The sequence below is a fragment of the Mustela nigripes genome, chromosome 14 (genome assembly GCF_022355385.1).
Source record: "Mustela nigripes isolate SB6536 chromosome 14, MUSNIG.SB6536, whole genome shotgun sequence".
Taxonomy (NCBI): Eukaryota; Metazoa; Chordata; class Mammalia; order Carnivora; family Mustelidae; genus Mustela; species Mustela nigripes.
Window position 1 is genome coordinate 53027006 of NC_081570.1, and position 24732 is coordinate 53051737.

Sequence of the window (24732 nt, forward strand, 5' to 3'; positions counted from 1 at the left end):
ACACGAATCGGATATGCCTCAATGCTACAACTGAGAGGCACTCAATTTTACTTGTTTCACCTTGAAAACCAGAATCTTCCAGAACACAGGCTGTAAGAGTAGCTCATAACTTACCCTGAGGGTTCAGATCAACTGTCAAGGAAGAAAGTTTTTAAACCCAACACTGAAGCTCCCAACTCCACCCCACAATGAAAAATAGACACAGAAAACAAAACAGCTGCAGTCGGCTTTACAATGTAAAGTCATTGAGATCCTATAGAGGTGTGGCAAGGGAAGAACTCAGAGATGGGGTTATACCCTTTCACCCCAAGGAAATGATCAGGTAAGTATACAAATTATATATGTACAAGGTGTGGCACCACTTAAAATAAGAAAAACCACAACTGGCAATGTCCAACAGGAGATGAAACAAAACGAGAACAATCAACATAAAAGATTACTATACAGCTGTTAAAAAAAGGTGAGATAAAGCTACATGAACCCACACTGGCAGACATACAGGACATACAGCAAAGTGAAAAAAGCATAATGTGTATAATATGACCCTTTCGGTCATGCATATGCATAATATGGAAAAACATACAATAAACTGTTAAAGTGCTGAATATCTAGGAAGGATTATAAGGGAAGTTTACCTTTTACTTTGGAATTCCTATATTTCCATACTCGGGATTTTTAAACCAGCACACTCAAATTTGGAAACAAACAAAAATTAAAATACCAATACTTTTAAAGTAAAAGATATAAGGGCGCATAGCCCTGTAAATCCAACATCAGTTTCATTATTCTTTCTAAAAGCTATTTTCCTTTTGGCCCTTCTTTAAAAATATGCAAATGTATATACCTGCATTTATTCGGCTGTCCAAAGTCCTCCAAAAAGCAGACTGGATTTTCTTCTCTACTTTCCAAAGTCCGTTTAGAGCTGAGCTAAAAAACAAGGATAAATAAATAAATCAGCTGCAGAGGTAATTGCATCAGAAAGTAAGAGGACACTTTTATTAAGGAAGCAGCCCAAACCAAAAGTGGGCAGGAAAAAGCATTTGGGAGGAAGAAGGAAAAGAAAATTGGTGAGGACACTGAGAGGACAGAGAAGCATCTCAGAAGATGATATTTTCAATGCTTCAAGAAAGGAAGCCAGGGACTTTGCTTCCTGGCATAGAGCGCCCTGTATAGTTTAAGTGAGGACCCTGTGCTTTTCCATCAATAACCTCCCTCCTGAGGCTGTGAACAATAGGACACCCAAAGATACATTTCCTTTAGAATTACCCTCCCCCAACTTGGCCTCATTTTAATGGTGAAATATCTTACAATACGGTGAAAGGGGGAAGGCCTAGGAATAAATCTAATGAAAAATGCTTTTTGTTCTCCCAGTATTTTTTGAGGCATTCTTCCTTGAAAACTTAGGTAGCAACATAAAGATACCAGCTTGATTCTGTAGAATTAAAGTACTTGATCCCACCATCTTCATCACCAACCACCACCCTCCACCCCCTGCCCAAAACACGCACACAGAACTCTATTTTTTTTTTTTTTTTTAATTTGACAGGGGGAGATCACAAGTAGGCAGAGAGGCAGGCAGAGAGAGAGAAAGAGGAGGAAGCAGGCTCCCTGCTGAGCAGAGAGCCCAATGCTGGACTCAATCCCAAGAACCTGAGATCATGACCCCAGCTGAAGGCAGAAGCTTAACCCACTTAAGCCACCCAGGCGCCCCCACAGAACTCTCTATTAACAACTCTCCAGATGCCTCTCACAAATTTTTTAACAGTAGAATCAAATAATTTTTGCAGCTAAGGAGTAACCACCGTTAGTCATTTCCGAGTTAAGACAGATTACGGTCTGTTTTCTGTCATTCATTCAATACACTTCATCAGAACTCTACATTGGGAAGTGCACAATCCCAAGCAGTACATGGCAGAAGTACAAAGGGGGTGGGGAAAAGGAGATGAGTATGGGTAACCTCCAAGGCTGCAGGCCAGTATTCCCACAGGACCTTATGATCAAAGTGGGAGATGGCACAAATGAAAACATAAAAGCAATTTAAAATCAATCCTGTCACAATGTCATCTTCTGGAGGCCAGGAAGAGGATACAAGTATGAATTTTGATATGACAATTTCGACTTGGCTATTTTGACAGGGACAATGTTAACAAGAGTCAAAGAATAAATCCTTATACTCTCAGGTTTTAAAAAATTAATATAATCAATTATTTTAATTATGTGAACAGATACCCTGCCCTGCATCAAAAGAGCAATGTGAAATTAGCTACATGCTAATTAACACTTTGCTTCAGCTCAGAATCAGAGTTTCGAATGTCACATTTAGGAAATTCATTATTTTGAGCAGTTCTTCATTGCCAGAAACTGACCTATATTAGGAGGCCACAATAAAGAAAAGGAACAATATGGTCCCTGCTTACATGGAGCGGACAGTCTACAGTGGAATCAAACAATGATGCACATAAAGGGGTAATGATAAAGAGTTTAAAAGGCCATGATGGAAAAAGAGAGAGATATAATAAGAAGAGTGTCATCTGGTGCCGGACTCAAGAGCGAAGTAATACTGAGCTGAGATGTAATGGATATCCAGGGAGGTGGGGAGAAAACAGTAAAGGATTAGCATGTGCAAAGGTCCTGTAGAAGGAAGGGGCTAGTCTCATCCCTCCTGCTTCATAAATGGGGAAAAACTCTCTAATACTCTTTTTGACCTGGGCAAAGCACAGCACTATTGGTTCATCAGCAGTATTTGCTAACAACACGTCTGGGGCTTCTCTGAGTATTCCTGGAAGCATGCTATTATATGCTACTGCCACGGAGGAATGAAAATGTACCAGATGGACTCCATGCTCTAAAGCATTAAGAAGTCTGCTCCAGGGGCACCAGGGTGGCTCAGTGGATTAAGCCTCTGCCTTTGAGCAGCATTGCTCTCTGCTCAGCAGGGAGCCTACTTTCCCCCCTCTCTCTCTCTCTCTCTCTGCCTGCCTCTCTGCCTACTTGAGATCTCTCTATCAAATACATAAATAAAATCTTAAAAAAAAAAAAAAAAAGCCTGCCCCAAATCAGGAAAGGGACACTTACTCAAAGCTTTTCAGATCAGGAAGAGAGCTATAGGTTCCACCAGCCCCCAGCTCTTTAACAAAGACTACAGCATAAATCCTTTTATAACTCACAAAGGATTTTAAAATGCACCATCAGATTGCATATTATAATTTGAACTCAAAAGTCACAGGGCTGTTCTGAGCCTCATCTAAGATTTGAGAGTCAGCCAAAAATCACCAAGGTTTTTCTAGAACTAGGATTATATGAAAACCTATAGTAAAGGAGAGTTTGCTTTTTCCATTAGCCTTCTCTACTGCAAGCCACACTATATTGAAATCAGAGAGTACTTAATTTTCAAACAGACCTCCAGTATTACTGGACAGGACAATAAAATGGTATTGATTTGTGGCACTACCCTAGAGATTAAACTCTTAAGAAAAACAGGATCAGTAACAGAATTTCTAGATAATACACATTTACTATGATTTTTTTTTTAAAGATTTTATTTATTTATTTGACAGACAGAGACCACAAGTAAGCAGAGAGGCAGGCAGAGAGAGAGGAGGAAGCAGGCTCCCTGCTGAGCAGAGAGCCCGATGTGGGGCTCGATCCCAGGACGCTGGGATCATGACCAGAGCTGAAGGCAGAGGCTTTAACCCACTGAGCCACCCAGGCGCCCCTACTATGATGTTTTTTTTTTTTTTTTAAAAAGTTTTTTTTTTTTTTTTAAGATTTTATTTATTTATTTGACAGAGAGAAATCACAAGTAGTCGGAGAGGCAGGCAGAGAGGGAAGCAGGCTCCCTGCTGAGCAGAGAGCCCGATGCGGGACTCGATCCCAGGACCCTGAGATCATGACCTGAGCCGAAGGCAGCGGCTTAACCCACTGAGCCACCCAGGCGCCCCTACTATGATGTTTTTATATGCTGATTCAATAACAACAAAATCTCTGCTCCCAAAAAACTGACACTCTAATGATAAAAATGTAAAAACACCCATAAAGCACTTAAAAGACATGCTAGACACTCTTATCAGTACTTAAATCTAAAATTGCTGATCCACTTTATATGAAATGACACCTGTCCTCATTCAGGATGAGTTTTTTGCTGCTACAGACTGTGCAAAAGCTTCATTCAAATAACATCTCTTTCCACATAAAGCAAGCAAGATGCTCTCTATTTATTTTAAGAACAGGTAGGAAAGAGCAAGATCAGTGTCTAAATACGCTGGATAATTCCAAGAAATCAATTTAAGTTTCTTGTTACAGATACAAAAAGAAAATCTTTAATGCTAAAAAAAACTGACCAGCAGGAATCGCATGATACCCTTTAAAAATAATAAGATTCACTGGGTCCCATTCCCAAAGCAAAGAAGCTCAGAAAATGGGAAGAATAAGAGTGAGTAATCAAAAGCTCTTTGATAATAGCAGTGAATTCTTCCACACTAATTTACTTACAAAATTTCAAGTTTTTGAAAAAATTGCTTTTATTTCTATGATCAGAGGACTGCTTTCCTGGTCTTGTAGATGTTACTTTTCATTAAAAAGGGGGAGCAGGGAAATTTTGTGGGGTCTCACAATTCTTTGATTTACAAAGTCTCATACAGGAGACAAAGTCTGATACTTCCTGAATGAGGAAGAACTAACAGAAACAAAACACAACTCTGTGGGTCTGAACAGGGCTTGGCTACAACAGGAATTTTACAACTATTTTCCAAGATGTTAAACTCCTAGAAATCTATTAGTCTGAAGATAAACCCTCTTAAATTGTCAAGGACATCTTTTGAAATACAGGTATCTGTGTAAGGGAAGAATATACAATTAAACTTTGAATAGTGAAGAGACATAGAAATAGACCATGTTAATATTCATAAGTATGATCAGAATAGGATGGCTTTTGGCCAAAGGCCACTGTCAGATTTACACAATAAAAATAGACGGGATGATGGTTAAAAATCAATGACAAGAGTCAGACTACAACACTTTGGGTATCTGGTTGTTTTTACTAAAACACACACAGTGAGTCACTATATGTACACCTTAAAGGAATCAAAGCTTTTGGTCTGTGTTGGGCTGGCAGAAAGGGCTACTTAAGAAGGCGAAAGTTCCCGCCACAAAACCTGAGCTTGGACAGGAGAACAAAGACCCAAGCAGGAACCCGATGGGACCCTGACAAGGGGGAATCTGAGACCCCCGCCCCAGGCTCCAGTGGACCAATGGGACCCCGAAGAGCAGGTGAAATATCCAAATAAGGGAACCTTGCCAAAAGACCCCTGAACTTCCCTCGAGGACCCTTAAAAGTCCCCTCCTCCATGCCTTGGGTGCGACTTCCCCCACTCTGCTTTCCAGAGTCGCGGAACCTCGCCCGAGGGTGCCCACCTCCTCCCGGTGCAACTTTCCTGGCTCCCCTTCTCCTGAGCCCTGAAACTTCGCGGGAGAGCGTTTTTAATAAATCTTGCCTTGCACCCACTTTGCCTGGTGTTGTGTTTATCTCGCCGTAAAAACCTTACAATTTGGTTTCTGAAGTAGAAAATACAAAAGTTGAAAGTTAAAGTATGAACCTAGAAAAATTGAAAAGAAAAATATGTAATTTAGAAATATTTCCTGAAATAAGCTGCCTAAAAAATTTTAAGACTAAATTTCTTAGACCTTAAAAAACTATTTCAGCAGGCACAGCCCTAAGGCCAGGGAGGAAACCTAACATAACAATACAAGCTCCAAGAGGGTAGGGACTTTTGTCCTGGTCAGTGCTGGTCACCAGCACATATTAGATAATCAATAAATAATCAAATACAGTTGAATCTTGAACAACACAAAGGTTAGGCACACTTGCTCCCACATCAAAAATCAGCATATAACTTTTTATTCCCCCCTCCAATTTAACTACCAATAGCCTACTGCTAACTGGAAGCCTTACCAATAACACAAATAGTCAATTAACACATATTTGTATGTTTTATATATTATATACTGTATTCCTATAATAAAGTCAATTAGCAAAGAAAACGTTATCAAGAAAATCATAAGGGGGGGGTGCTCGGGTGGCTCAGTTGTTAAGCATCTGTCTTTGGCTCAGGTCATGATCCTAGGGTCCTGGGATGGAGCCCCACAGCCAGCTCCCTGCTCAGCAGGAAGCCTGCTTCTCTCTCTCCCACTCCCCCTGCTTGTGTTCCCTCTCTCGCTGTGTCTATCAAATAATAAAATTTTCTGTTATTTAAAGATCAACTGCAGTTGTTAAAGAAAAGATGAAGGTAACAAAGTAAGCAACATTACTGAGCTGATACACAACTAGCAAGTGTGCCCCTGGACAAAACATTTTAATCTCTCAGCCTCAGTTTCCTGATTCCTCAACCTGAGAGGAAACATCCTAAAGGAAGCATGCCTAAAGGATCAGAAAGATCTTTCAAAAAGTCTTCATTGAGCTCCTACAATGCCTTTTTCAAACAGGGCTGTTGATGTGGAAGTACCCAGAAAGGTGTTAAGTGCTAAAGCAATATATTGTAGGCTTCATGGCAAAGGCCTTGGGCTGTGAGCCTCTCTGAAGAACAAAAGAATACACAGGGATTCAGAGCAAAAGCCTGGCCATAAATGAAGTTCCACTTCATAAATCTAGCAGGGCCGTGAAGAGAGTGAGCCATCCTGAGCAGGGTGTGAATCCTGCCTTCCCCACCTACCAGCTCCTGTCATCTTCAGCAAGCTACTTAGCATCCGAAACCTCCATGTTCTCAGTTATAAAGGGTTAAGTGAGTTAATGCAAATAAAGAGCCTAATGCAGAGCTTACCAGGCAGCAAGCATTCACATTCTGGCCCTAACTTCTGTTAAACAGATTACATCTTGATGGAACACAGTTCCAATCAAGGAGAGGAAACTCCAGTCTATACAGAGCACCAGCAACATCTCATGAGAGGAGCTGGGCACTTTCCACTTAATTCTCATAAGAAGCGGGGGAGGTTTGAGGCCAGTCAGTGGGAGTACGGGAAGTCAAACACAGGACTCCTGATTCCAAGGATCGCTCTTTCCTCTGAAGGGCAAAAGTTACTTTAAAATGCCTCCGATCACCTACATCACTGTCTTCTCTGACTTTTTAGTATTTCTCACAGCCTAACATCCACCTAGGAGACTGAACTCATTCCAAGGCTTTTTCCCTCCAGAGACTGAAAGAACTGTCATTTTTTTTAACAGATTTTTTTAAAAACAGATTTTATTTATTTATTTGACAGAGATAAAGAGCACAAGTAGGCAAAGCGGCAGGCAGAGGGAAAGGAAGGATCAGACTCCCTGCTGAGGAGGGAGCCTGATGCGGAATTCGGTTCCAGGACCCTGGGATCATGACCTGAACTGAAGGCAGACACTTAACTGAGCCACCCAGGTGCCCCAACAGCTGTCATTAAAAAAAAAAAAAAATTGAAGCACCCAGGCACAGCCCGCATGCACACAGACTCTCCTTGAGGCCTAAGACAGGCACCAGGCTAGGGAAAGAAAGCATCTCTGCTTCCCTTCCAGTCTCCTCACTAGAGACTCTGCTCCCACGGAACTCTGGAAGCGACTTCTGTCAGTTGCTCCCAATACCCCCCGCCTTGCTGAGACCTAGAGTAAGTGCTCCGATGAAAGCATCACAAGATACTGTGCAGAGTGGATGGATTCCAGCCAAAAGGACGACATAATCTAAATACAAAATCTGCTATTTTTTCCTGTCAGCAAGTCAGAATTATGGCTTTTCTATATGCCATTCCTGCCACACAGAATAACTCACTTCTAACTATAGCAGCAATTCCAGGAATAACCGAGAACCGTAAGTGCTGCTTCATTTACAATAAACTGCTAGGGATGATCAAACAATCAATGCCAACTCGATGGGTCAGGGCTCTCTGCACAGCTCCCAATGAGCCTGCTTACCCTGACAGACAATTTCTGATCAAAGCAAATATAGTACTCTGCCTAATTAAAGTCAATAAGTATTTTCCTAAAAGCCACATTGTATCAAGATGCTTTGCTACTTTTCTTTTCTTCTTTTACCACTAATACATCTATAATGTCACTAGAGAACACAGAATATAGGGGTCAGGAATATGGTGGCAGGAGACACTCCAAACACAGTGGGAAGAATGACCTGTCTTCACCTTATGTGCTTTTCAATCATTCATCCCTAAAATACATATTAAGCACTTGTGCCATCACAATAAAACCTTACATTTGCAGGGTTCTTTATGGTTTAAAAGGGCTTTCACATCTATAACCACATTTGAGTCTCACAGCCCCTTTCACAGATGAGAAGATTCAGGTTCAGACAGTCCCACAGTCAAGTGAGTGGCAAGATGGGGCTCAAACACATTTCTCGGCCTCTGACTTCATTGCCTTTTCTCACTTTGCCCCATTTCCTTGGTCAAGGCACGGGGCTTTGGCAGAATCTAAAGAAGCATCACGATTAAAACCGAGCCCACCAAAACCTTGCCATCCATTAACAGCTGGAAAGATAAACAGATCCATGGGGGACCACCAGACAGCAGTTGTGGGGGGATGCAGACAGGCAGCAGGAAGAGCAAGAGTCAGTAAGAGAGGGCTGTGCAGTGATCAGGAAGAGTGGAATCGGTTTCCAGCTTTGAGGAAGACAGAAGATTTTAAAAGACAGAAAGGAAGGGTGTGGCTGTTCTGGAAAAGAGCCAGGCAAAAAGAAAATCACAGGGATGGGTTATAAGAAGGAGGGACCATGTAGGAAAGAGGCAGGAATCAGGGAAAGGTGAGGGAGGGTCCAAATGAGGACAGGAGGACGCCAGCTTCCTCCTGCGGGCAACAAGAGAAACCACCCATAGGAGCCCTGGTTCCAGCCTGGTTCTGTCAGGACCTGCCTGGTCTTAAGCAAGCCTCCAAAGCCTCCTGAGCTGAAATACTGTGTAATAAAAAAAAAAAAAAAAAAAAAGAAATACAAGATGACCTCCAAGGTTCCTTAAAGAATAGGAGGTCTGAAACCATAATATGCCACACCTTAATACAGCTAATTTTTCATTCATTTGTATTTCCAAGACGACATGCTTCAACAACTTCTTGCTGATGATGCATCTGACAAAGTTTGAGGGTAACTGTAATTTAATAGAATACACAGGAAACACGGAATCCCCTCACCCCTTGCTAACTTTTACTAACTTACTCGTGTGTCTATTGCATATTAACCTACCCCTTCTCTATTATGCACTAAGCTGTTTTAGGGCAAAAACCAATCTAACATTTTTCCTGTAATTCTTTAACCACTTAGGGTTCTTGGGTGCAAACAACAGAAACCAGTTCCACTCACCTTAGGATAAAAATGAATTAAGAGAAAGCTATAAGAACACAGGAACAGTCTCATCAGGACACCATTCTAGCTTGGCTACCACAGGTCCCTGGCCATTACCACAACTGGACTCCTGGCTCTGCTGCTTCCCTGAACGATCTCAAGCCCCCACTACATGCTCACACCATTCCCTCCAGATTCAAAGCCCTGTGGCATGGGGATCCAAGAGGCTGCACCAAGTTCACCCAGTCATGTGTCTGCAATTTCCTTCAGCTTCCACAGCAACAACACATGATCACTCTAGAAATGAAGGGAGTTCAGAGCTAGACAAATGGCAAATGTCCAGTCCAGTCTATAGTCTCAACAAACTCAGCTATTACCTCAAAAGACAGGTGAAGTTAGGGGAGAAAAATAAGAAATCTCAGGAAAAATGGTCCCCTATACCTCTCCTCAACCAAAAAACTATGATCAGTTCTTATGGTTAGCATTGAAACAGTCTGCCGACCAAGTCTCCAATCTTAAACTGCAGGCAAAGCTCTTCAGTGGACCATATTTGTACAACGAGCAATGCACTCTGTCCTCATCAATGCAGCAGACTTGACCACTAGGTCAACACTCAGAGCACTGAGCCACCGCTCATTCACCTGTCTGGTCTGTCCCAGCTCAGCTGAGAATCTAGTAAGGGTTAGTTATACATCACTATCTGAGATCCTGTGCGAACAGCCACGCTTTACAACATCTTTCCAAACCTTTTTGACTATAAGCCACAGTAAAAAATATATTTTCCAGTATATTTGTGTATATGTGTGTGACAAAAAATCAGTTTCACAGAAAGATAGAAAGATAGACTTACTATACACAATTCATTCCATTTTCTATTCTATACTATTATTTCTATTCTATACTATTTAATACATTTTTAAAATGCTAAACAAGTCTCTCAAAACAGTTTTCACAGTCCACTAATGAATAACAAACTAGTTTAAAAAACACTAGTTTAAAGGATTCTACAAGACTACCAACAATATTTACTTTACAGTCACTGTTTATATTCTTTTTTAAAAAAGATTTATTTGAGAGTGAGTAAGCAAGCAAGAGAGAGAACGAATGTGCACAAGGGGAGGGCCCTGAGGGGGAAAGAAAGAGAGAACCCTCAGCAGACTCCCCATTGAGTGTGGAGCTGATGTGAGGGTCAATCCCAGGACCCCGAGATCATGACTGAATTGAAATCAAGAGTTTATATTCAATGTGCCTGCCTTCCCCAGCTGAACATAAAATACTGAAATGTATTTCATCTGAAATTCCTGACTCCCAGAAGATCGTTTCTCTTTTCCCACAGTATACAGAATATCCCAAACAGCCACACTGAGATCCACTGTACAAAGCTACACTCATAATGTTTGTTTCCAGATATAGTTTCTTCTCCCAGAAAGCTCTTTAGTTGGTTACCTTCAAAATCTATATAATGGGGGCGCCTGGGTGGCTCAGTGGGTTAAAGCCTCTGCCTTCAGCTCAGGTCATTATCCCGGGGTCCTGGGATCGAGCCCCACATCGGGCTCTCTGCTCGATGGGGAGCCTGCTTCCTCCTCTCTCTCTGTCTGCTTCTCTGCCTACTTGTGATCTCTGTCAAATAAATAAATAAAATCTTAAAAAAAAAATCTATATAATGATGCCACAGATTTAGAAAACACAGAAACTATAACCACAGAGCACAGAAGATCTATGCTTTAAATTTTGCCAATAACCACTATTCTTAAGACCCACAATTTATTCATAAGCCCACGATTTATTCCCATAGTCCCCAGTTTCAAATTTTATAATCACAATAAAGTTGATGCTTTGTAGGAACCTAAAGAATTCAAAATCCACTGTTTACTTCTCATCTATGCAAAATTTTCCATATATTTCATGTAGATAACCATTATGAATGGACAGAAGGACTCAGTGTATGGCCACCAATGGGAATTTTTGGGGAGTGGGAGTTATGCAGGTCTTGAAAGTTTAGATGATAGGTGGCGTATACCATGGATTCGATTATGAGTCCTTTGTATCAACTTTAATTATATTTCTCTACCAGTGAACTGAAAAAGGTAAATAAATACAGCTACCTTTTCTCAAGATAAATCCTCACTTTACAATCTGTAAACCTCGAAGAAACACTTTTTTGTACCCCTCGTCCCAAACACATCCATAGCCTGACTGTATCCATAATTCTTTTATCAAATAGCCTTTGTCTAGCAGACAACACTTGAATTTAAGCAAACTGTCATCCATCTCAATGCAAACTCTTCAGTGGCAATGCCTGGTAATCATTACTTTTTTTTTTTTTTTTAAAGACTTATTTTTTGGGACGCCTGGGTGGCTCAGTTGGTTGGGCATCTGCCTTTGGCTAGAGTCATTATCCCAGGGAATCCTGGGATCCAGTCATATGTCAGGCTTCCTGCTAAGCGGGGAGTCTGCTTCTCCCTCTACCACTCCCCCTGCCTGTGCTTGTGCTGATGCTTGCTCTCTCTCAAAAATAAATAAATAAAATCTTTAAAAAATAGTGATTTAAAAGGTTTATTTATTTGAGAGACAGAGAGCATGAGCACGGGCAGGAGCAAAGGGAAAGAATGCCCAGCAGACTCCCCATTGAGCCCAGAGCCTGACAGGGGTCTTGGCCCCACGACCCTGAGATCATCACCCCAGCTGAAATGAAGAGTCAGAAGCCTAACCAAGGCACCCAGCACCCCCATTCATTACAATTATTTTCCTGTTGAAAAGCGGAAAGGAAATAAAAGGGTAAGGGAATAAATATGTAGAAAGACAGGAGAGGAGGATACTTTGCTAAAACTATTATAGAGATAAATATTACGGTAGGATTTGACAACTGATTGGACTTAACAGAAAAATATAAACATAATAACAACTACGAGGAATAACACTCCCTGACCTCATTCATGAAGTCATTATAAACAAACAAAACTCATCATGAAAAGCCTATGATACAAAGCTATACTGGAAGAAAAGAAGGCAAGAAAAGATTTATCATCAAAGAAGAATTAGTAACCCAAGAATGTGACCAGGTAATAACACATGATTAACTGCCAAACACAAGACATACCCAACCAAGCCAAAAGAGCATGTTCAGAGAAGGTATGAGGTGGGGGCTGGTATAGTTAGTCCAATCCAGAAGGCTTCATGGAAAACTAGCATGTGGAGTTGAACATTTAAGTCAAGAAGACTCGAACCCAAACAGTGGCTCTGCCATTTAGTACCTAGGTTCAAGTTACTTTTTAATTTTCTGTGATTGTTTTCTCATCTGAAAATAAAAATAAAAGTAATTATTTTTCAGGATTGTTTTAAACTCTGTGATCAGGGTACCTCAGTGGCTCAAGCGATTAAGTGTCTGCCTTCAGCTCAGGTCATGGTTTCAGGATCCTGGACCAAACCCTGCATCGGGGGTCTCTGCTCAGCAGCGAGTCTGCTTCTCCCTCTCCCTCTATGATCTCTCTCTCTCAAATAAATAAAATCTTTTAAAAAACAACAACAACAACTCTGTGAGAAATAATGTACATAAGTCTCGTGGAACAATTGCCTCACAGTAGCCACATAACAGTATGATAGATATGGAGGAGGTAGGATTTGAACTGGGCCTTTCAGGATGGGGAAGATACAAACAGGATGAGAATGGGAGCTGACTAAGGAAACATGAAGAAACATCAAAAGAGGGAAAGGGGGAGTCCCGCTTGTGAGAGTAAACAGACTGTCTGTGTAGAACAGAAAGAAATGAGGAAAGGAAGAAAGCGGAGGTCAATTTACAGTGGACCACAAATGCCACCTAAAGAGTGTGGACTTTCCTCTGAGGAGACAATGCCCAAGAAGAACTCAAATCCCCAGACTCAGATGAATTCCTCTGAAGCAAGAAAGTCCCCTGGTTTGTGAATGTGTGTTCTGTGGGGGTGGGGTGGGGTCTCAGACACAAAGAGTGATAAGAAAGGGCACAGGGACACCTGAAATTCATTGTGGAAAAGTAATACCCTTGTTTTAAACTACTTGAAATGAATCATGGATATATAGGACTGGACACTGAGACTCCCGATCCCTCTTCCCTCAGTGTGAACATCCAGAACAATAAAAACTGACTGACAAAATACCCCCAAATACTGCTACTGGTAAGAGCTAGTTTGAATATTCATTTGGGAGATCCATGCTTTAACATCATATTTTACTACAGGCACACGCATGCAACTTTAAAAAAAGAGAGAGAGAGAGAGAGAGAAGCTAGACGTTTTCTTCTGCGAATTACACTGTGAATGAGTCAGAAAAAACTTTCCCATTGCTTGTGTCCTCACCGCTGAAGTGCCTGGCTGGGACAATTACTAACAGCACCGGGGGAATCAACATTCTGCTGTGGTGATTCACCCTCCTCCACCATACAGTCCAAGGAGTTCATAGGGCTACCCTTGGGAGTCACTCTGAATTATTTTTGTAACATCTTGTCCTTGGATAAAAGGGAACACAGTGTCAGAAATAAAAGGCCCGGAGGTCATCTATTACTCAGTGGAGTTGTTTACTCAGCCCTGTTTCCCTGTTATCCAGAATTCAGCGTTTTGGATAATGACAAACAAGGTACCCAGGTTACCAGAGAGCTAAATATAGAATTCACAAAAACCATGTTGGATGGAAATTAATCTGCCTTTGATAATTCAGAAGAACATATCAGACTGACCTTCCAAGGCCTTAGAATCATGATTTTGACCAATTTTCATTTCACAAAACTATGAGGAGTGGAATAGGGTGGGGGGAATCCAGTTAGTGGAATCTGCATAGACAAGGTTCCTTGTACTATCAATCCATTTAAACAGATGGTCTTCATGAGCTTGCATGAATGCTTTCTCAGTGCACAGAACTCTGATGTGCGTCCGGCCAGATGTTCCCTGAACGTTACTGGTCTTGACCAAAGAAATGTTTGTGTTCAATGCATTATTACACCTGTACACATAGCTATTAAATAGTAGAAATGCAGCACAAACCTAGTCCTAAGAAGCCAAATCTCATGAATCCTACATGGCACGAAAATAAATACTAATGAAGGAATCTCTGACTTTTTAGCCTTTCTCCCAATGAATGCAAAAAAGCAAAGCTGGCCTAACTGTTCATAACCATTAACTAATCTAAATCAATATAAAATCAATAAACACACAAGCAATAAATACAATTATATACTTTTTACAGCTTACAAAGCATCTTCCATACATGATCTCCATTAATCCTCACAATAATTTCAAATATCATTCCTCTTATATTACTCATAAGTAAACTAAGGCCTACTGATACTAAGTGACTCATCAAAGGTCTAAAGAAAAAATGACAAATGATCCTGGTGAAAAGGTCAAATTTTACCAATCATCAAATTAAAATAATAGGATGCCATTTTTTAATTCATCTGATGAGTAAAGGTCATGTAGTTGTTTTTAAATGCAAATTCAAGCCTGGATTAAGTAGAGGTATAAATTACTGTCATGTTCAAACTATAAAAGTTATTTAGACTTATATTAATAAACATATATATTCAACAATACAGACAGTTATCACTGAAAAGCAGAAGTTTCTCTCCCTATTTCCCAGAGACAACTACTATTCAGTTTTTGGTGCAAACTTCTTTGAAGACAATTGGGCCCCACATGTCAATCTGTACTTAAAAATCCTCATGTTTGGGGCACCTGGGTGGCTGTGGGTTAAAGCCTCTGCCTTTGGCTCAGGTCATGATCCCAGGGCCCCCGCATCAGGCTCTGCATCAGGCTCAGCAGGGAGCCTCCTTCCTCCTCTCGCTCTCTTTGCCTGCCTCTCTGCCTACTTGTGATCTCTGTCAAATAAATAAATAAAAATATTTTTTTAAAAATGTTTTTTTAAAAAAATCCTCGTGTTTTGATTCAGCAACCCCACAATATATTAATGAAAAAAGCAGGTTACTTAACAGCATATAGAGGATAGTCCCAGCTATGTTGCAGAGATACATGCATATAACCCTAGAGTGAGAAAAAAAGATGGAGGATGGGAAGGACACAATAAGAACATAATAATAAAAATAAATAATAAATAAATAAAAGCAGATAAGAGCATGGGAAAAAATTATCTGTTAACAGTGATTATTTCAGGTGCTGTGGATTGAGGGTTAATTCATTTTGCATGCTTTTTAAGATTTTTCCAAGTATTCTATGACAACTACATGTTACTACTCAAATTGGGGCTGGGGGCGTTGGTAATTCTGCCAGGTTACACAGGGAGTTGGGCGTTGGTACTGGGATTCAGGAGAGCTGATTCATAGTCTACTATTTAGGCCATCATATCACTATGTCAGTCTACCTGCTGTAATTTTAAAACGGTTCAGAAATTACTAACGAACAAAAGCAATTAAGAGATGTGACAAGGCAAAATGTAACTATTGGCTAATGAGTAACAGAGATACTAAGTACTATGATTTCAGAGGAGAAAGAGCATGGAATGATTCCACAGGCCTCATAAGTCAGAGAACGGGACAGATAAAGAGAAATGAGCTCCGTTCCAGGTGAAAATAAAGGTGTGATCCCAGGCAGGACACAGAAAATGAGCAAGCCTCCACTGGGGGCAGTTGGCAGAAGACTCGTCCACATTCATGCAGAGAGGCAGAGATAAGACTGGGGAGGTATGCTGGGATCAGACAGAGATGGATGGGACAACAGTGCAGTGGACAGAGGTCCTGGGACTCGCAGGCTGCTTACATGTCCCCCTGGTAAGCCCCAATCATTGTTAACTGTTTTGTCTTCCTCCACTTCTCTGCATCATTCTGTGATTTCTTTCTCAAATTAGGGCAACAGTCTCCTGAAAAGTTCCTGCCATCCTTCTCATTTCCTCTATTCCCATCTCCACAATGTAGCCAGTCATATTTCTAAACTGCAAATCTAAAAACCTTATGCTTCCTCTTTCCTCCTCTCTTAGGAAAGACAGCCTTCGAGGCTACTTGTGATCTAACCTTCTGTGGTTACCACCATTTGTACTTGGACTCCAGCTGTGCTGAGTTAGGAAGGCAGGCTTCCCTGACTTGACACATCTGCCAGGTAAAGCATCCCATGCTTCCTTTTACAGCAACATTTATAACCCTGCTCTGTAACTGTCTATAGAATTGTGTCTTCTCCATTGTCTGTGAGCTTTAAACAGGTTACACGTAGCACCAAACAGCAGTGCCTAGTGTATAGCAAACAGTCAATAATTACTCATGGAAGGAATGCTTAAACATTTCCTTTTCTAGGATGCCTTCCCTGACCATCCCACTTCCCTCCAGAAGTACTCACCTAGTCTATGTGAACACAATATACCATTCTGCATTTCAAAAACCTTTATAACACTGTAGTTATATGCCTAACTGAACTGTGAAAACCAATTCAACTTTGTATTTTTCATCTTCCCCTCACCACGGTACCCATCAAGGAGCCCACAGCTAATTATTCTTTCTCATAAGGAAAAACATATTCAGATTACTCAGTGTGCTGGGAGTTGCCTAGGATGGAAATGATAGTCAAATATGGTATATCAAATCAATCCAACTGGGCCAGTAAATGGAAAAACTCAGGTTCACAGTAGGTATGGACCAAATATGTTGATTTCTATTACAGAAGATGATAAATTGTGCACCAAACCATAGACAAAGCTTTAAAATATACTGTTAACTTACAATTGCTCTGGGAATACCTTTAAATATTTTTTAATGTTTTAAAGTGTATACTTCAGTGGTTTTTAGTGTATTCATAAAGTTGTACAACCATCACTACTACCTAATTCTAGAACATTTTCATCACCCTCAAAAGTAACCCCATGCCATTAATGGCCACTCTCCACTCTCCCTACCACATCCGCTGGTGATCATTAGTCTGTGTCTATTCTGAACATTTCATATAAATGGAATCATGTATACATTCATATTTTGGAGGGGTTGACATTGAATTGTATGAGTTTTGTTTATATTTTAGATATTAATCTCTTATCAGATACATGATTTGCAAATATTTCCTTCCATTTAGTAGGTTCCCTTTTCACTTTGCTGATGGTTTCCACCACTGTGCAGAAGCCTTTTAGTTTGATGCAGTCCCAGTTCCTTGGTTTTGCTTTTGCTGCCTTCACTTTTGGTGTCAAATCCAAAAAACTCCTCTCCAATAGTAATGTCATGGAGCTTACCGCCTGTTTTCTTCCAGGAGTTTTACAGTTTCAGGTGTTATGTTCAAGTGTTTAGCCCATTTTGAGTTGTTTTTTATGTGTGGTATAAGTTTGGTCCTGTATCATTCTTTTACATGTGGCTGTCTAGTTCTCCCAATGGCATTTCTTGAAGCCCATTTTACAAACAAAGGAACTGGGGCTCAGAGACTTAGGAACATGTCTAAGTTGATGTATGTCCTGAGTGAAAAGCCGGAAGTAGGACCAGGTATGTGATTTTAAACTTCATGTACTTAACCACTTGGCTTCCTGTTTTCCCATTCAATCTTGGTACCTTTCATTATCCCACTCATATGAGAAGCTCTGAACCTTATGTAGGTTCAGAGGATGTGCATGTTTCGAGAAGGGATTAAAAAAAAAGGAGCAAAAAATCTCATACTCTCCTTTCGGGAAGAAGATGCTACATAGTACATGTGCTTATATCCCACTGGCCAGAACTTACTCACATGGTTTCATACTGCTCTAAAGGAGGTTGTCAGTTTTAGTCTTTATTGTGAGTGTCCACATGCACAGCTAAAAATTACTGAGGAAAAAGAGGAAGAACAGTGGCTTAGAAGCAGCAGTCTCTGTCACCCCTCTTAACTGGGAGATCTCTTGCCTATCTACTCCATCTTTTGACCATTGGTCAACAGATCATCCTTTCCCCCTTTCATACCTTCACCTTCATCCTTTTAATTCTTCTCATCATCATTTAAATATTCTCAAGTCTCTCTTAATATGATGTAACACAAAAGAACAACAAATCTGTGAATAAAGGCACTTTTATGCCCAGTGTTTATGTTCTATCCCTAGATCCTTGTACAGGGCATAGTGCACAGGAGATTTTCCAATAATTGTTGACAAAGTAACTGAAGAGTGAGGGGCTGAAATGCTGTCCTTTAGCTTTTATCAACTGGTTAACAGGGAAATGCTGCTTAATTTTACCTATGGCAAAAATAGAACTGTGGAGGTGCCTATCCCCAGCTCTGTCCCAAATGAACCTCTGCCTTCATTTGCCTCCGCCTTGCTTCTTTCTCCTCTGACCCATTTGATTTTCCTGTTTTTATCCCCTATCTTTTTGCAAGTCTTCTCTTTCACCATGTGACTGGATAAGTTATATGACACACTGGCAACTTGCCACTGAGTCTTCCCAGAAGAGAGCCCACTTTTCAGGAAACCCTGCCTCATTCCCACTGAAGGGAAGATGACAGAAAAACAGACAACTCTAGCTGTATCCAATTCCTACTGAGTACACACACATGATATTTATGCATGGGTATACCTTTATATATGTCGATATCAGTGTTAAATATTTTTTACTACTATAACCCTGTTAAGGGTATTATCATGATCCCTTGGCTGCAAATTTATTTTCTTGAATGGATAAAAACAGAAATAACTATATCTAAAGCATACGTCATTGTTACAGGCCTCTTGTAAACTTTTCCAAAGGTCCTCCCCATGCCCACCCCCTCTTCCCTCACAGTTACGTAATCTACACACTGGGATCCTCTGCTATCTCTCAAATTCATGCACACCTCGCCCAATCCCATAACAAATAGATTTTCAGAAGAAAAGTCAAGTAGGAAAATGATTTTCCTACGTAACTTCCCCTACTCTTATATTTATTCATGCAATTAGATGGTAAGAATTTTCAGTGTGTGCTCATGTAAAGTATTTTACACAATCTCTGTAACAATTTTGAGAGAGAAAGAGGGGTCAGGTTCTAGCACCCTCATTTTCAGAAGTTGGAACCTCCTCCATTTCCCTGTCTCCAAACTGTGGGTGGGCCCCAGGTCTCCGACCTTGATCTTCACACCTTTTCTCTAATCACACTCACAAACATAGCAATCACCCCCCAGCTGCATGATTTACATGCTGACCATCTTCAAACTTAAACTTTCAGACTCCCTTCTCAAATACTCAACTACTTCTTCAACCTCTCTACTTAGGATCTAATAAGCATTTAAAGTCCCTATACGAAGCGACCCTTAATTCCTACAACACCACAAACCACTCCCTTCCTCCTCCGTGTTCAACATCTCAGTAAATGCCACTACTACTCAACACCCCATTTGAGCAGAAAACCCAGAGGTCAGCCTTGACCTATCTTTCTCTCACCCCCCCCACATCCAAACTATTACCAATTCTAACTGCGTTAGCTTTGAAGTATCTCACACATCCAACAACTTCTCACCACTTTCAGTACTCAGTGACCACCTTCTTAACATAAACAATCAAGAAGGCAGAGGCTGTGTCAGTGTTTTTCTAGATTATACCTGCCATGTTTTGACATACAATACATGCTTCAGAATTAATGAGTAAATGAATATTGGCTCAGAGAGGTGATAGGACTCACAGAGTAAGTTCATGACAAAAGTCAGGGCTCCATATATGAAGGGATATCTTTCATCCTTGCATGTGCTTTTCTTTTCCCTTGCACCTTTATTTCTCAAATGCACACACTCAAAACTTCTTTTCCAAAAAACCTCTACTCTACTCAGTGGGAAATGCACACAAAAGAGAGACACATGTGGGGACCCAAAGTACAGTAAACTCTCAAGTAACAACTTTAAAGCCGAGTCTGCATGGTAAAGCAGTGTAAACAGTTTTAGAGAGTGACAGTGATGATGGGGGAATGGAACCAGTACAGAGGCTGCTGTAGCCTAACCCCAGTTCTGAACTGAAAGTATCAGGACAGAGTTTGGGTGTGGGGGTACTTCTGTAAAGTTAAGCAATATAATACATACATCTTCTCTAAAGGCACTTACAGATTCCGCCGGATGTCCGTAAAGAATAGCTATTAGAAAATGAAAAGGTTGGGCTCTGAAGGAAAGAATAACACTTTTCTAGCATAATAAACCTCCCTTGGCCTTCATCAGACCTAAAGCAAAGTAGAATTTATAGAGTGGTCAGACCCATCACAGGTTTTGCTACAATAAATCGTTGTACCTCTCTGAGACTCGGGTTCCTCAAGTGCAACACAACCATACAAATAAGATGTGTTAGGAGTGTGCTCACAGCCTGAACATGCCAGGATTCCCCTAATCTTATTAAACTGAGCCCCCAAGAAGACACAGGAGCTACCTCCAAGTGCAAAAAACATGTTAGTGAAATGCACACATTCCTTTTCTACCAGACAGTAAACACTACAAAAAAGCTCGGAGACCTCAGCTCACACCAAAGTGTGTCCGCTGACTGACATGTAATTATGATCTTTGCTCTGCTATTCCCATCAGCCCAATCCTTCTAAATCAGATTTTCCCAGTTTGGGTTTTGAGACATATTCCAAAGTATTTAGCCTGCACCGTCTGTCCAAAATGAAGCTAAAGAAAAAGAGTAATGATGAAGTAAAGGAGACTACTGACCTCTTTAATAGAATATTTCTCTAAAAATGTTCAATTATCTTTAAATAGTATTGGTAACGTAAAATGAGGTCAAGTCAGCATGGCTCAGGTTAAAACATCCTTCACTGTAATCTCAAATAATTTTTTTATCAAATCCTTAACATAAAATTTCTATTAAGCCTAGTTCAGCCTTATTAAGGCTAGTTTTTTTGGTCCTTACGGTCGGGGTGGTGAGCCTCTCAAAAAGACATACATATTGGGTTGTATCCTTATTCAGTTTAACATGCTAGGGGTCATTCTACTGAGCTACCATTTGCAGGTCCTCTATATTCCTGTGTATATATATATTCCCCTGTTCAAGCTTTTAACATAGCCAGGCAAGTAATCCTCCCACTTGTTCCAATTAGAAGTTTTACTACGCAGATGGAGAAATAAAATATTATGTTTTGCTTAAATTAGTGCATTAAGGAAAAGGTCCCTAAGACCTCAGAGTAGAAGCAGGTAGCTAAGGCTCCTATCTTTCCCAGTATTAATAATTTTACTCCTTTTACTAGAAAAATTCCTTTTAAATAATCTCAATCAGACATTCAAATTGCTGCACTTCATTCCAAGCTTGCTAAAATGGAAGCATATGCCAACAGACTTCAATATAATAGACTGTATGTTCATGGCAAACATACACACCTTGTTTAAATAAAGTGAAGATTCAGCGTAAATATCACCTTGTTCAGTCTGAATGTCTGTGTCCCCCCCACCAAAGTCACCTTGGAATTCTAACACCTGGTGATGGTGTCAGGAGGTGGGGCCTTTGGGGGTGATCAGGCCATGGGGGTGGAGCCCTTATGATGAGTATTACCGCTCTCATGAAAGAGATATCCCAGGCTCCCTTGCCCTTTCTGAACTATGAGGATACAATGAGAAATGCATGACCCGGCAGAAGCCCCTCACCGGACCCTGCTGGCACTCTGATCTTGGACTTCCAATCTACACAACTATGAGAAACACATTTCTGTTGTTGAAAAATCTCGTAAGTCTCTGGTATTTTGTTAGAGCAGTCCAGTGGACCAAGGCAAACCTCTATGTACAGGTAAAGTTGCGTAATTAGAGGTGGCCTTTCTCCAGATCGAAAATCAAGCAAGTACTAAATTTCCTGATTGAGGTCCCATCCCAAGCTCTCTGCATCAAAAGCCCAAATCACTGAAACGTGACTGCCAACATAACAGACACAGAGTAAGTGGCTGCTGAGTGAACAAATGAATGAACCAATATATAAATGAACAAAAAACACAAGAACTGAGGTTTACTGCTGTCTAGCATTATGCTAGCTACTGCCAAGTTTTTCTTTCTCCTTCCTATTAAACTACTGAAGGGCAGTGTAAGGTATTCCAATCAAATTTAATGTTTCAATCTGTTTTCCTCATCTTGGTATTTGACGGAGTATTTCTTTTCCTGGTTTGAGGGTAGCTGGTTAGCAGGGGGCTACTTCCGATGGCAGCTGCCTGACAAGCAAGCTGGCACCCGCATACCACTCTGTTTGACGTGATTAAGAAGACAAGGTCCCAGAGGCAAAAGGGTGGAAGGCAGATGGGGGTGCAGTGTGTTTCACAGAGGGGAGGAGACTATGCGGAAAGGGAACTGACTGGTGACCAAATACCAAAAAACCTCAAGATTTTTGGACCAAAAGGGAGGGAGAAGGCAAGACCAGGAAGGAACGGTGGATAGGAACAGTGAAGGTGAGAAAACTGAAAGAGAAACTCAAAGATACAGAGGGAGAGATGTGGAGAGACACAGTCATGAGAAGCATATCCTTTTTTTGTTGTTGTTGTTTTGTGTGTGTGTGAAGCATATCCTAATCCAGGTTTTTGAAGACTTTTGAAGGTTTTGAATCCAGTATTTTGAAGACTCAGTCTTTATCTCTTCTTAGTTAATGCTGCCCTGTACTAGTTTTGCTTCTTTGACCAAGAGCTGACATAAGAAGGTGATGTATTTTGTTTAGCCCTTATTCTAACGGGAGAGAGATGGCTTCTTTGGTAGGATGGGGCATCCACGTAGACTCGTTATTATTCAGAGTTAATACAGGTCTCTGTGCCACAAAAACTTTAGCCTTCTCAACTCCAAACAGTTACATGAAAATAACGCTGAAACGACATGCTGACTTTACATTTGTTATTTACTTAACCTCTGACTTAACTCATAAGATTCCATGGCAATTGGTAAGAATATATTTAGTAAGACAGAAATATATCAAAAATAAAAACAGGAGCACTTGGGTGGCTCAGTTAGTTAAGTGTCTGACTATCGGGTTGGCTCAGAGTCATGATCTTGCGGTTGTGGGATCAAGCCCCACGTTAGGCTCTGCACTCAGCAAAGAGTCCTCCTGAGATTCTCTCCCTCTCCCTCCTCCTCCCCCTTTGCCTCTCTCCCTGCTTGCGCCCTCTCATTCTAATAAATAAAATCTTTAAAAATAAATAAATAGGGGCGCCTGGGTGGCTCAGTGGGTTAAGCCGCTGCCTTCCGCTCAGGTCATGATCTCAGGGTCCTGGGATCGAGTCCCGTGTCGGGCTCTCTGCTCGGCGGGGAGCCTGCTTCCCTCTCTCTCTCTGCCTGCCTTTCTGCCTACTTGTGATTTCTCTCTGTCAAATAAATAAATAAAATCTTAAAAATAAATAAATAAATAAATAAAAATGAGACCCAGGTCCCAGGAAATACTATGTTATTTGAAATAATGTTATAATATTATTAATAAAATAGGATAAAAACTCAAGATGAAAACAAAGTTATTTGCAAGCTGCAGCTTTCTAAACAGATGAGCCATGGATTTGGCTCCTAGATTCAGAGGGGTCAAAAAAAAAAAAAAAAAGGAAACAATGAAATACATTATTTTCAATGTCAAAGGGATAAAGAAAATGCACCAGTTACTTGAGAAACAAATTTTTTCTGGTCTTAGTTCTAAAACAAAATTTTCCTGAGGAGGGAGGGAGCATTTGAAATTTGATCTCTAGAAGCTTCTGTAGTTCTTCTAATTATTTAGAGATTTATGCGCCCCTTGGGAATATCAACTAAGACATTTATATTCCAAAAAAATCAAGTAAGGACACCAACCTAAAAACTGTATCTCTGTTTTTTAGTATTTTTCCACAAAGTCACTTCCCCCTCTATGATTCCTATCTTCTACTTGCACTTAGATACTACTTCCTTAGGACACATCAGAAATGAGGAATTAAAGTGTCTAAAATGCTAAAACTATGACAAATCTAGAAAATAATTCAAGAGTGGAGAAAACATTTTTATCCACTGATCAATCTAGTCAGAGAGATGAGATGGACCTAAAAGTAAAGAAAATTACCAGGAGAAATGCGACATTATTTGCCTGAGTGATTTGGGGCTATAAGAATAAGGCCAAAAAAACCCTCCCACTGTGCAGATTAAGTAATGGTCAACAATGGCTGGGTGTTACGAATACTGGGTGACCGAATAATTTACCATCCAAACTAGGACACCTGAGAGTTAAAGAGGGTGCTATTAATAATCACACCTGACAACAGGCATAAACCAGGGCCATCCTAGCTAAACCCGAACATATGGTCACTCTGTGAGCTCATCAGGGTTTTACATTACTACTGAACAAATTTCCTCATTATACCCCTCAATGACATCACATAGGATAGAGAAGGCCAATAAAACCCCCTTTTACAGATAAAGAAAGCACATGCCCATGAGATTAGATAAGTAACTAATTCAAGTTTATAAAGGGAAATATCAGAGCAGAGACTCCACCAGGGTTTACTGACGCCTAACTCAACACCTTTCCACTAAACAATCTAACAACCTGGAACAGCCAGATATCAATGATGTGGACCTAAGGTCTTTCTCTT

The 24732-nt window shown here is 40.6% G+C and overlaps 1 protein-coding gene across 2 annotated transcripts in view; it reads right to left on the reverse strand.

The window, feature by feature from the left end:
- The window catches only part of JAK1 (Janus kinase 1), a 121553-nt gene that overhangs the window by 49065 nt on the left and 47756 nt on the right, over positions 1 to 24732 (reverse strand). For both annotated transcript variants that reach the window (XM_059374989.1, XM_059374990.1), the window contains exon 2: positions 845 to 927. In XM_059374989.1, coding sequence (XP_059230972.1) covers positions 845 to 850 — 6 coding nt within the window. In that variant the 5' untranslated portion in view covers positions 851 to 927. The remainder of the gene's footprint in view (positions 1 to 844; positions 928 to 24732) is intronic.